This window comes from Lepus europaeus, chromosome 4, assembly GCF_033115175.1.
Source record: "Lepus europaeus isolate LE1 chromosome 4, mLepTim1.pri, whole genome shotgun sequence".
Taxonomy (NCBI): domain Eukaryota; kingdom Metazoa; phylum Chordata; class Mammalia; order Lagomorpha; family Leporidae; genus Lepus; species Lepus europaeus.
In genome coordinates this window covers 68,082,216-68,095,161 of record NC_084830.1, presented here as the reverse complement: position 1 = coordinate 68,095,161, position 12,946 = coordinate 68,082,216, and the positions used below count along the sequence as shown (strand labels likewise).

The 12,946-nt window shown below is 36.0% G+C and overlaps 1 protein-coding gene across 1 annotated transcript in view; it reads left to right on the top strand.

Moving 5' to 3' along the window:
- The window catches only part of CRISPLD1 (cysteine rich secretory protein LCCL domain containing 1), a 48,371-nt gene that overhangs the window by 16,802 nt on the left and 18,623 nt on the right, over positions 1-12,946 (top strand). Inside the window, exons 3-6 of the mRNA XM_062189541.1 lie at positions 9,179-9,297; positions 9,619-9,751; positions 11,391-11,506; positions 12,199-12,299. Coding sequence (XP_062045525.1) covers positions 9,179-9,297; positions 9,619-9,751; positions 11,391-11,506; positions 12,199-12,299 — 469 coding nt within the window. The remainder of the gene's footprint in view (positions 1-9,178; positions 9,298-9,618; positions 9,752-11,390; positions 11,507-12,198; positions 12,300-12,946) is intronic.

Below are 12,946 nucleotides of genomic sequence, written 5' to 3'. Positions count from 1 at the left end.
AAGTTATTGCTCACTCCTAGGATGTGAGACTGGAAATAATTAGTGAATAATATTGGTGATCTTTTATAAGCCACGTCTTATTTTAGGTGCCTATGGAAAATGCACACAAAGTATGACACAGTTTTCACTTAAAATTCTAGTTGAGGGAATGGGTGTTAAGACATTGCTTGGGACGCTGCATCCCATACAGGAGTGCCTGGCTCGACTCCTAATTCCAGTTTTTTGCTAATGCACACCCTGGAAGGCAACAGGAGATGGCTCAAGTAAATGGGTCCCTGCCACCCCTGTGGAAGACCCAGATGTTGTTTTGTGCTCCTGGCTTCCACCTGGCCCAGCCCCGGCTGTTGGTAACATTTGGGGAATGAACCCGTGGCTGGAAGTTCTCTGTGGTGTCTCTCTCTCCCCTCTACATTTCGCGTAAGATTTTAAACAAATACATTTGATTTGGGAGTTAAGACTGAAAGCCATAGAGACAGAGCTAAAGCCTATATATAGAGAGAATATACAGTAATTTGTGAATTATGTGTTTAGAAAGATTCAGAGAAGGTTGGAATAAAGGAAGACTTGCGGTTGGAATGACTTCACAAAGAAGAAGGAATGTGAACATTCCTTGGAGAAAGGGTAAGGTTTAAATATCTAAGGAGGAAAGGATACAGTAGTCCTAGAGGCAGAAGTCTCTTGTGGGTTCAGGGACTGAGATCTGTGGACAAGTGCTAGAACCCCGCCACTCAGAGTGTGGTTATTCAGTTGATTGTCCTGGTTCCAGGTGTTAAAAATGTCATAGCTTGGGTTTCTTTCCTGACCTAGTGATCAGAATCTGCATTTTAACATGGTCCTTTGGTGGCTTATGAGCTTCTTAAGGTTTCCTGGAGACCCCTGGAGACCTCTGTAAAGAACCCGTGATGGTGGAGAGGGGAGCCTTGACAGCACGATGTAGTGAATTGGTAGAAAATCTGTAAAAATATAAGGATTGTGAAAAATGAATGGCTCTGCTGTCCTATGAGGAGTCTGCTCTGTATTGTATATCTTTTACAATAATGAATGTGTTTATATGATATTAAAACAACAGGTTTAGTTGAAATCATCTTGGGCATTTTTCTCCATATTAAATCTCTGTTTCAAAATGAAGAGGCATTTCTGGTCTTCATGATTAGGGTGCTACTTTTTGTTGAGAATATAACGCTTTGTTTTAAACTACATTTTAAGTAAAAACACTCTTCACCTACCTGCCATCTTTGTAATTTCCAGGAGACCCTAATGTGTATTGCCTTGAGGCAGTGCGACTTTCTCAATAACTGGCAATGCCTCTGTGCCTGGTAACCCAAGAGTTTCCTTTGAAATCTGAGCCTTCTGCATTTTCCCTAAAACCACAGTCTTTTCTGAGCAGGTGAGGCTTAGCTGCTAAATACCAGAGGTAATCTGAATTGTAAGGAATGTGTTTGACAGCTCTTTCCATAATGCTTTTAATGCAGGCAGACTTAGTTTAAAAAATTACACACTCTTTCATACTGATTTATTTATTTATTTATTCTATTGATGTCTGTTTTAGAGGAAGGAAATTGGCTTTAGATATTTTTGTAGTGAGGCATTCTATTTGGAATTTGAATCTGAGGACTCCTGAACTGTGCAGTGTGTTATTACATAGACTAACAAATGATTGGGATATCTTGAAGGTCCCATTATTGCTATCAAAAAGGGCTATACTGACACCTTACACCATGTTTTTGGATTGTTTCTGATTTAACAGGGAAAACACAAATAACATGGGAAAGGATTTTACTGCGAAATAAGATGGATACTTTACAAACCAGCCTTTACAAAAGTGTCAGTATAGCAAGAAAAATCTTACAAAGGTGATATTTAGAAAAAAAAAAATTCTCTGTGCCTTTGATTTTTTCAACCACTTGCACATTCTTGTGTTGGCTGAAAAAAATTGGGTGTAGAGGGGCTGGGGTTGTGATGTAGTGGGTAAAGCAACCTACAATGCCAGCATCCCATATGAGTGCCAGTTTGATTCTCAGCTGCTCCACTTTCAATCCAGCTTCCTGCTAATGTGCCTGGAAAATCAGCACAAGATGGCCCAAGTGCTTGGGCCCCTTCACCCATGTGGGAGACTTGGAAGAATTTTCTGAGTCCTGGCTTCTGCCTGGCCAATCCCTGACCTTTGTGGTCATTTGGGAAGTGAACCAGCACATGGAAGATCTCTTTTCTTTCTCCCTCTCTCATTCTCTCTCTCTCTCTCTCTCTCGTTCTCTCTCTCTCTGTAACTCTGTGTTTCAAATAAATAAAGTAAATGTAACAAAAAAGATAAGTTTTAAAAGAATATTGGGTGTAGAATAAGATAAGATGTAGAAATCTACCATCATCACACCTTCAGGACAAAGCAAAAGTGGCCTGGTTTAACGTTTAATGAAAATATACTTCTAGTCAACTAACTGGGAAATTTTACTATTTATAGTTGTAAATATCAGTTTTGAATAGTATTAAAGCAAATTATTCAGAAATGATCACAGCTCTAATAATTAGACTCATAATTAGAAAATCTGAAACCTGTGTCATTATGTGATCTTACAAATCACATAAATGACTTTAATTGTCGCCAGAAGTATTATTTTACAATTAATAAGTTATCATAGGTGCTATAAGCAATACAGGGTGTTTTCTAAGATTTATAAATATCAATAATAGAACTGGCACCAATTAAGGCATAATCAAAAAGATAAATTTGAAAGTATAAAATTTAGATAGGAAAGAATATCCTCATAGGATGTGTTATGTCATTTATCAGTGGTTTGAGTCATTTGGACTAGTAGCTTACTTTTGACTCACCCAAATGAGAAAAATAGGAGGAAAATGTGTCAGCAATACCTTTGAATGTATGTATGCCCAGAATATATGACACCAAGGAAGGGGTATTTTCATCGCCATTAAAGGCTGTTGTCAGTACTTTAGACAGCAGTACTTGGAACTGGAGTAGGTAGGATTGGAGATTCTGGAATAGTATTCAGAGTTAATTATGCGTTTTTGTAGGTCTCAAAAGAAGAGTATGTAATTCATTTTTCAGATTTATCACAAATGCTTAAACAATTTAAATTAATTTTATGATTTTTTTTTTGTAGCTTTTAATGGTAAGGAGGTAAGACCAGATCTTGTAGCCTATATCCAGATTTCTAGCATAACTATTCATGCTTTCATTAGATTATTACTTTCCAGAGAGAGATGATATTTTAAAAGTCCAAATGAAATTGTAAATTATATCATGGGCTAATGTTTAATTGTCACTTACTTAGGCTACCTAATAGTATTATAGTCAAAGGCTAATTATTACCATTCTTTTTTAAAAAAAATTAATTGTTTTATTTATTTGAAAGACAGAGTTACACTAGAGAGGAGAGGCAGAGAGAGAGAGGTCTTCCATTCCACTGGTTCGCTTGCCAAATGACTGCAATGGCCAGAGTTGAGCTGATCTGAAGCCAGGAGCCAGGAGCTTCTTCCAGATCTCCCATACAGGTGCAGGGGCCCAAGGAGTTGGGCCATCTTCTACTGCTTTCCCAGGCCATAGCAGAGAGCTGGATTGGAAGAGGAGCAGCCTGAACTCCACCGGCGCCCATATGGGATGCCAGCATTGCAGGCTGGGGCTTTAACCTGCTGTGCCACAGCGCCGGCCCCAATTATTAGCATTCTTGTAACATCAATTAACAAAAAGATGTTCATCTTCAGGCTATAGTCAGAAGATAGACTTGGAAATACCTAATCATTTTTAAGAGAAGAAACTATTCTCCTTATCAAAGAGAAGGAAAAATTATTTCACTGATGATTGTTTTTACCTAATTTATAGAGATACAACTGTGTGGTAAGTTAGCAGCTTTAACTATGCCAAAAACTACATTCTTGAAAAATTTCCAACTATCATTAATTGTCTATTTTATGACTACTAGAGCAGAACAGCATATATGCTGGTGAGAATATGATTGTATGCTTATTCAGATATCAGAGTTTAGAAATCAATTAAATTTTTATGTGTCTAGAGATATATATAACTTCCAGTTTTTATAAGTATAACATTTTAGTACTAAAATTGCTATGTATTTCTAGGTTCATCTTTCAATGTCTTTTGTCAAGTTTTAAAATTTCACACTCACAAACACGTTTTATTTGCTTTAAAATGTCAGTAGTATTTTATATTTTTCTTTTAGTAATAAAACTTCATTGAAACTGCTCTAAGGTGGAACAACTTACAGATGCTGTTGGAAAATAAAGTTGTTTTTGTTTCTATATTCTTCAAGTACTATTTTATAAAGAAATGGTAATTTTAGTGTGGTTTGACTTTAAATTAGTGTTGGGTGAATAAAATTAGTGCTGGGTGAATAGTTCAGAGAGAGAAAAAACAATAAGTGCCTTAGGCCATCTTGATTTAATTTTCAAACCTGAATTTAAATAGAAATGTGTAGAGCCAACCTACATTTAAATGGGATGAGTATGAGTTATTGGTATTCTTAAAGCCTGAAATATGTTGTAGAATAAAAATATACATTCTGTGCTGCTATCATGACATAATATTTCTTTCAGGACTGCTATACTTTCAGTACATTTTTTTAAAAAAAATCTTTACTCATATTAGTGAACTTAATCTAAACATCCATGCTTGATTTTAAAAAGTATTACATTATTACTAATTAATATTTATCAAATATTGATGCATAAATAAATTTTAGTTGCATGCCTCTCTGCCTATTTCTTATATTAAAATAATATATGCTCTTATCTTAGCAGTATTATAGTTTATTCAGTTTGCTTTCCTGTGTTTATGGGCTAAATGAAAAACTAACTCAATACCTTAAAAACAGCTTATATCTTGTATTAATAAATGAATTTCAATCCTCTAAGTGATCTGAGTAACCTTCTATTTCAACTGACACATTTTACCAATAAGAAAACTTAAAGCACTTGAATGATCTATTTTAGTTCATATTCTAGTTTCTGTAGAACAGATATATAAACTTTTGAAATATACACATTTGTGAGTTTGGAACCAGCTATGTACTTCGCTAAACAGAATCCATATCCAATTTCACAAGAAAAACTGACAAACTAGAGTAAATTGACCTTCAGTGGAGGTCAGAAACTCTGAGGATTCAGCTGGCTGGGTGGTCCTCACTCCTGGTCCTATAGGGTGTTTGCCATGACTTGGACTGCCATTGTCTGAGGGCTGGCAAACGCACATGTCTTGTGACTAGACTGGGAAAATTCACACAGCTGGAGCCAATTCCTGTGTCTCCATTTCTGTGTGGTCTCTGCATTGTCTTTCCTGCTGCCTCTTCACAATAGCCGTGCTCTTAATTTGTTGGCTCAGGCCAGTGAAGATATGTCTTAAAAGAAATAAAAGTCTGGAAAGATGGAGTTTTTGCAACCTAGCCTCAGAAATAACACAGTCTCGTTTTGTTTATTAGAAGTGTGTTGCTAATAGAGCACACACATTCCTATGGTAAGCCATCGGAATGGAATTGACACTTTGAGATGGGATGACTTTGAACAGCCCTTGTCTGGACTGTTGAGGAACAGGGTTATTTTTTTGTTTTTCATTACTACTTGTTGAACTCTTCACTTAGTATAGGGTTAACCTTATATGTATAAAGTTAATTGCAAATAGCTCTTGGTGAAAAATAAGAATGAGGCTAGGAGAGGGAAGAGGAAGAAGATGTGGGGGTGTGAGTGGGAAGAATCGCTATGGTCCTAAAGTTGTATTTATGAAATGCATGAATTTTGTATACTTTAAATAGATGTTTTCTGGGGTGTGTGTGTATGGGGGAAATGTGTTACTGTCCAGCTGAAATTGAAGGGGAGAGGAGAGAATTTCAACTGTTTTGTGGGAAGGGTATTTTAAAACTATTACAGTGTTTCCTAAGCATTTCTTTAAAGCCATCTGGGAATTGTTTATAATTTAATTTGGTTATTGATTACACTTTGAATATGAGCTTGCTCTTTAGAGTCCATGGATAAGTGTGATTTTACTGTGCATATGGCTAAAGTGGTGGTATATAAGAATCTGATTTCTAAGATTGAAGACATGAGTTTGTCTCCTACCTCTTGGGGTGCTCTGTTTTGGAAATCTGCTTGCTTTTGAGAGGTTCTCATTTCTCTAGCTTTCTGGATACAGAAGGAATGCATTTTTCCCATTTGCTGGGACATCAGCCCTTGTTTCCTACCTAATTTTTGTTTGAATAGGCAATAACAACAACTTAAATTTATATTTTTTCATTATAAATAAAATATATAATTATAAAATTAAGTCAAACAAATAGTGGTGTTAATCAGTATGCTTATTGTTGAAAAATTAATTGCTGGCTTAATGGTTATAGCATGTATTCCACGTCAGTGTAATAAAACTGATCATCTTGAATAATTGAAATTATTTCAGTGCAAATTAAGGGATTATGAAAATCAGTGATTCTTGCTTCTAATTTTTACTTGAATGTAACCATATTTTTATACTTTTGCTAGATAATAACAGAGTCATTGTAGTAAGAATATACTTATTCTAGTTTTATATAAATTTTATTTTGTGACTTTGAAAACATTGATTTTTCCATATTTCATACCTACAGTCAAATGAGGCAAATATTCATTTATGAAAATATATAAATGGGTTAAATTTCTCTTTATCATACAGTGTGGAAGAGATAGATTGAGGGGCCACCTCTTTCTCTCTGGTTTATTTTCCTTTCAGCCTCTAGTCTTATTAAAAGAAAAGAGAGACTGACAGATCTTCTATCCACTGGTTCACTCTCGAAATGGAAAATGCCTGCAACAGCCACGGTTGGATCAGGTCAAAGACCAGAACCTGGAACTCCATCTGCATCTCCCATGTGGGTCACGGGGGCCTAAGCACTTGAGCCAGCATCTGCTATGTCCCAGGATGCATTAGTAAAAAGCAGATAGAAAGTGGAGTAATCAGGCTTTAAACCAGCACTCTGATGCAAGATGTGGGAATCTCAAGCAAAGAATTAAGCTGTTGTGCCACTGTAGTCTTGGTTAGGCTTCTTCTGTCCTTTAAAAATCAAAACAAACAAGCAGATTCTCCTTAAGTCCTATCTTTCCTTCCTTCCTTCTGTTACACCTCTTCTTCCTTTCTAAAGCTTTGAGAAAGTAACCCCCGCTTGCTTTCTCTTACTATTCACTCACTAATCTTTTGTGTTCTGATTTCTACTGTCATTGATTTTAATTTGCCCTTAACCATGAAGTAGTATTTAGCAAACCTCATCTTTCTTGAATTCTCTGTGTCACTTGACCTATTGCCCATTCTCTACTTTTGAAATTTGTTGTCGCATCATTTCTAAAATTTAATCTGGTTTTTGTTTTCCTTTAACATTTCTGATTCCATTTTCCTGACTTTTATAATTACATTTTTTTCTCATCTTCAATTTTAATAACCCTGGAATTGTTTTTTTTTCATTTGTTTTCTCTTTCGTTTTTTCATTTCTCTTCTCTTTCTGTATCATTTACTTGAAGAAATTAATCCCTGAGAAAATAACTCATATCTTCAGTACATATTTTTTTCTTTAGAACCCCAATCATGTATTTCCACTCTCTACGTGACATATACTGCCTTCCTGCATCCCCTCTGAAATATGCCTAGAAATACAGAGGGAGGGAGAGAGGAAGAGAATATTATGTTCTTAGAATTATATCTGCAGATCACATTGAATCTGTTAAAAACTAATTAAAAATTAAAAATTAAAAAAATACTCAGATACATTTTCTTCCTATATTCTCTTTCTCCCTGTTTGGTAACCTGATCATTCTTTGCCTTTTCTCTTGGCTCACCATTTACCTTTGGTCTCTCACTAACTTCTAGGAATTTAAGTCTAAACATCATTTCAGTCTTTGCTCTTCTGTAACTTCATTGCTGTTGCCTTCAGTTGTTCCCCTGTTCTGTTCCCTAGACTCTTTTTCTGTCCTCTGTCATGTCCAGAGTGCTGTAATTATAGAGGCAACATAGAATCCAGTTCTACTTGACTCTACGCTTTTACCATCACATTGAAGTACCACCCGTTTCTTTGAGATAAAAACAAGTTGGGGGGACTGGCGTTATGGTCTAGTGGGTAAAACCACTGCCTGCAACACCATTATCCCATATGGGCACCATTTCATGTCCCAGCTGCTCCACTTCTGATCCAGTTCCCTGCTAATGGCCTAGGAAGAGCAGCAGAGGATAACTCAAGTGCTTGGGCACCTGCCAGCCACATAAGAGACAGCAAGAACCTTCTGGCTTCAGCCTGGCCCAGCCCTGGCCCTATTTGGCCATCTGGGGAGTGAAACAGTGGATGGAAGATCAATCTCTTTGTCGGTCTCTCCCTCTCTCTCTAATTCTGACTTTGAATTAATAAATAAATAATTTAAAAGAAAAATTGACTACTAAGCCCAGGATTTGATGTTTATTTCGGTAATCATTTTATAATTTTAATTCTTTATAAATTATTTCAAAATCCTGAATTAGTGACGCTTAATAAATTTTTGTTTAAAAGTAATGTATTTTGTGAGAATCAAATTCATTAATCCTTCATGCATTCAACAAACATTTTGTCATCTGTGTATGTGACAGGAAGTTGTCCAGATATGCCCAATGTAAGTAATTGCCCCAAAGCAATCTATAGTTTTGTGAAATAGACATGTCAAGCAGTACCAATGCTGCAGTTTATTAGGTGCTAAACAAAGAAACATAACAACAAAACTTTAAGAGCCTAAGGAAGAAAGAGCTTACTTCTAAAAGAATTGAAAATAGATCACAGAGAATATATTCTATTGATAAATAGTAGGGTCTGCCCGAGATAAAGCAGAGAAAATAATGCCAGCAAAAGATATTACATTAAGAAATAAGGACCTTGCACTTCATGTGTGGAAGGACTTTTTGGACAATTTAAGCAGAGGAGTTACATGAATTTGAAGTCATTTTGGTAGTTCTGACAAGTTGTGAGGCAGATAAGAGGAGAGAAGATGTGGTCAAGGAGAGAATCAGGCTAGTTCAAAAATTTAGGTGAGAAGTGATGAGAACCTGGACTAAGGTATTGACTTTGCAAAGAAGGGAGAAAAACATAAGAACTCAAAAGAGTTCAGTTCAGAGTCTATGTATGTACATTATGTGTATATATCTGTATTTTGTTTGTGTTTTAAACTTTAGACATGGGATGTAGAGCTGGAAAGATCCGCAGAATCCTGGGCTGAAACTTGTTTGTGGGAGCATGGACCTGCAAACTTACTGCCATCCATTGGGCAGAACTTGGGAGCACATTGGGGAAGGTAGGTAAAGTGCAACTCTTTGTTTTTGCAAATGTAAGAGTTTGAAATGAAATGTTTATTAATTCATCATTGCACATTTTCAGAGGCTTGCTGCCTAGAAGATAGATAAGTAATTATAAGACAACAAAAACCAAATATCATGCCATAACACTCAGCAGTTTTGTAAACTTATCTTTGTTTTAAAGCATTGGTATATTAATCATGTAATGGACATAGATATTTAAGATGTCTTTCTGTCAAGCTTTATCAATCTATTTTGCAGTATATTATATTTTGTTAACCTTGCTTTTCTTGCTTTTTGTGATTATTTTCTTCCTTTAGATACAGGCCCCCAACTTTTCATGTACAAGCATGGTATGATGAAGTGAAAGACTTTAGCTACCCATATGAACATGAATGCAACCCTTACTGTCCGTTCAGATGTTCTGGTCCTGTGTGCACTCATTATACCCAGGTATGTTTGAGGTATATTTTATTCCTTTCCTCCAAATTGAGTTAGGAAAACCATGGGAGAATTAGGCTACTGACTATGCATCTTCCTTATGTTCCATTGTCTGGTTTTTGTATTTAGTCAGCTTCTCATTACGACAATGAAATATCTGAGAAAACCAACTTTAAAAAAACCAAATCGTTATTTAGCTCATGATTTTGAGGTTCATAGTCCGGTTGATTTTGCATCAGGTGATGGCATTCTCGCTGGCTGATCCTCAGGCAGCATGGAGCAGAATGGCTGCAATGGCCGGGGCTGGGTGAGGCAGAGACTGTAACTCCATGTGGGACTCCCACGTGGATGGTAGAGAGCCATCTTCTGGGCCATCTTCTGCTGCTTTCCAAGGTGTGTTAGAATGCCTTGCATTGGAAGCAGAGCAGCTGGGACTTGAACCAGTATCCATAGAGGATGCCAGCGCTGCAGGCAGTGGATTTCACATGGCAAGAAGGGATTCATTGTCTGTCTCTCCTTACAAAGTCATGATTTGATCATGGGCGCTTTACCCTAAAAACTCATCAAATCTAATCACTTCCAAAAGGCCCTCCCCCTAAACACCATAATTAGATTAAGTTCTGTCATCTTAGTACCATTAACATAGGAGTTTGTGGACCAAGCTTTTAACACATGAGCCTTTAGGAGGCATTCGACATCCAAACTTGTAGCCAAGCCCTAGTAGATATTATACAGAAAAGTGTATTTGTTGATTATAGAAATATGTCAGTCTATTCTACATAAACACTGTAAGTAATTACCTCCTCAGAATGTCTAAACATCTACTTAAAAGACACTGTTTCAGTGAAACCTTTCAGTCTGGCACCAATTCATGTACATGGAGAGAAATTTACCATCTTCAAAGCCAAAATTTTTGTTCCAAATTGGAAAATATAGTATTACTTACCAGTAGCATTCAATATTTACTGTTACTGATGCTTCAAAAAGTTTATGGAAAATGTAGGTAAAAGCATACACTTTCCATGAACTTTTTCAAATGTGCTCACATTTGGCATTGGATATATTCTGCATTACTAAATCAAACAAAGGCAGATTCATTTAGGCGAAGCTCACCACTGAGTTAAGTTTCCAGATTTCTGTGACCTGTTGTCAGTAAATATAAAGCAGACTGATGTTCTATGTGCTTTGCATGTGACAAGACTAAGATTAGCTACAAGCTACCTGACAACTAGCGACACAGTAAAGAGATCATGTTGTGTAAGAAATTTGAACACCTGAATTTTTGCTTGAGTACTTTGTGTTGAAGATAGAAAATTCTGTTCTTGGATAGATATATGTCTACACTGAAATATTAATACGACATATAACTTTGTGAAGATATAACTTTGGAATTACATAGTGAGCTTACATTCTGAAAATGCTTATGTTTTATGCCAGATAGAGCTCTTTACTTATAGATCTCTGTTTATATTTGAGTTAGGGACTACCCAAAGTCACAAGAAAAATACCCCTTTTGATATTTCCTCATTTCATTTGGAGAGATACATGTGGCTTTCTCAAGTTCAGTTTTGTACATTTTTTCTGTTGGATAAATTGCTAGCTTTTTTCATTTGAGCCTATTATCTCTGAGCCTTTCTGTTCTCTAATGTAGGTGGTATGGGCAACAAGTAGCAGAATAGGCTGTGCCATTAATTTGTGTCACAATATGAACATCTGGGGACAGATCTGGCCCAAAGCAGTCTACTTGGTGTGCAATTATTCCCCAAAGTAAGTGGATAAAACGTTACTTTCACATGTAAATTTTTCTTAAAAATAGAAAGCTACTTTATATTCTTATATTTCTTTTCTCATTTGTGGTGTGAATTGAGTAAAGTTTATTGTCTTAATTCAGTGTATTTAATGTGGTGATGATTATAGTTATGTGATATGTAAAAGTTGGGGCTTCAAGAGAATTTGAAAATTGAAAATATGATCTTTGGGGATACAGGGAATATATTTTTATGTGAATTTATCTATTCCATAAAGATTTATTAATTTTTATTAATTGATGATTAGGAACTATAGGTTGAGAAGTGTCTTTTGCTCTGTGTAAAAACTATTTAAATGATCACACTGAAAATACTACACAGTTCTCATGATCAATTAAGTCTAAAGTGTGTTTTTATTAAAAACATAGAATATAGGTGTATATTCCATAGCCGAGTTGTTTCATGCAAAAATTTGTAAAATTTTTAACAGTATACAGAGAAGATGCTTTAGAAAACTTTCAAAAAAAAAAAAAGTGCAGCAGTAATCTATATTTAAACCTGTAATCCAAAGGGCACTATTATAGTAAAATTTGCAAATGTCTTAAATCTAGCACATCAAAATCATTAGTTAGAAGAGTGTTAGTAATGTTTTTTAACATCTTAGAAGTTGTGCTGTTAGACTTCCTGTTAATGGATGGATCATCTCTTCAGGGGAAACTGGTGGGGCCACGCCCCTTACAAACATGGAAGGCCGTGCTCTGCTTGCCCACCGAGTTTTGGAGGGGGCTGTAGAGAAAATCTGTGCTACAAAGGTCAGTGTGTTTTGTTGTAATATTCACTTTGAGTTATGTTTTAATCCAGCTGTACATTAATTCGTGTTAGAAAAGCCAAGAGTGTATGCTAATTATTACATGAAAAGTTTACAGAGCTCTTTCAAATATTTTGAAGAATTAATTTAAAATATTTATAACAATAATTCTCTTATAACTGCATATTTAAAAGAAAGTTTCATGATTATTTCAGATAGTCACTTCCAGTTCCACTTTGAAATTGCACTAGAGTGAGAAGTATGTTTGTATTCTTAAAGCTATTATATTATTGACTATTATATTGTTGACTAACATAACTGTTGGTGGTTTCGAAGTATTTAATACGATTTATTTTTAGTACTTAAAAGTTTTTATGAAAGTATCCGTTCATGTATCTTTTTTAAAAATTTATTTATTTATTTGAAAGTCAGAGTTACACAGAGAGGAGAGGCAGGGAGAGAGAGAGAAATCCGATGGTTCACGCCCCAGTTGGCCTCAATGGCCAGAGCTGCGCTGATCTGAAACCAGGAGCCAGGAGCTTCTTCCTGGTCTCCCATGCAGGTGCAGGGACCCAAGGACTTGGGCCATCTTCTACTGCTTTCCCAGGCCATAGCAGAGAGCTGGATTGGAAGTGGAGCAGCCGGGTCTCA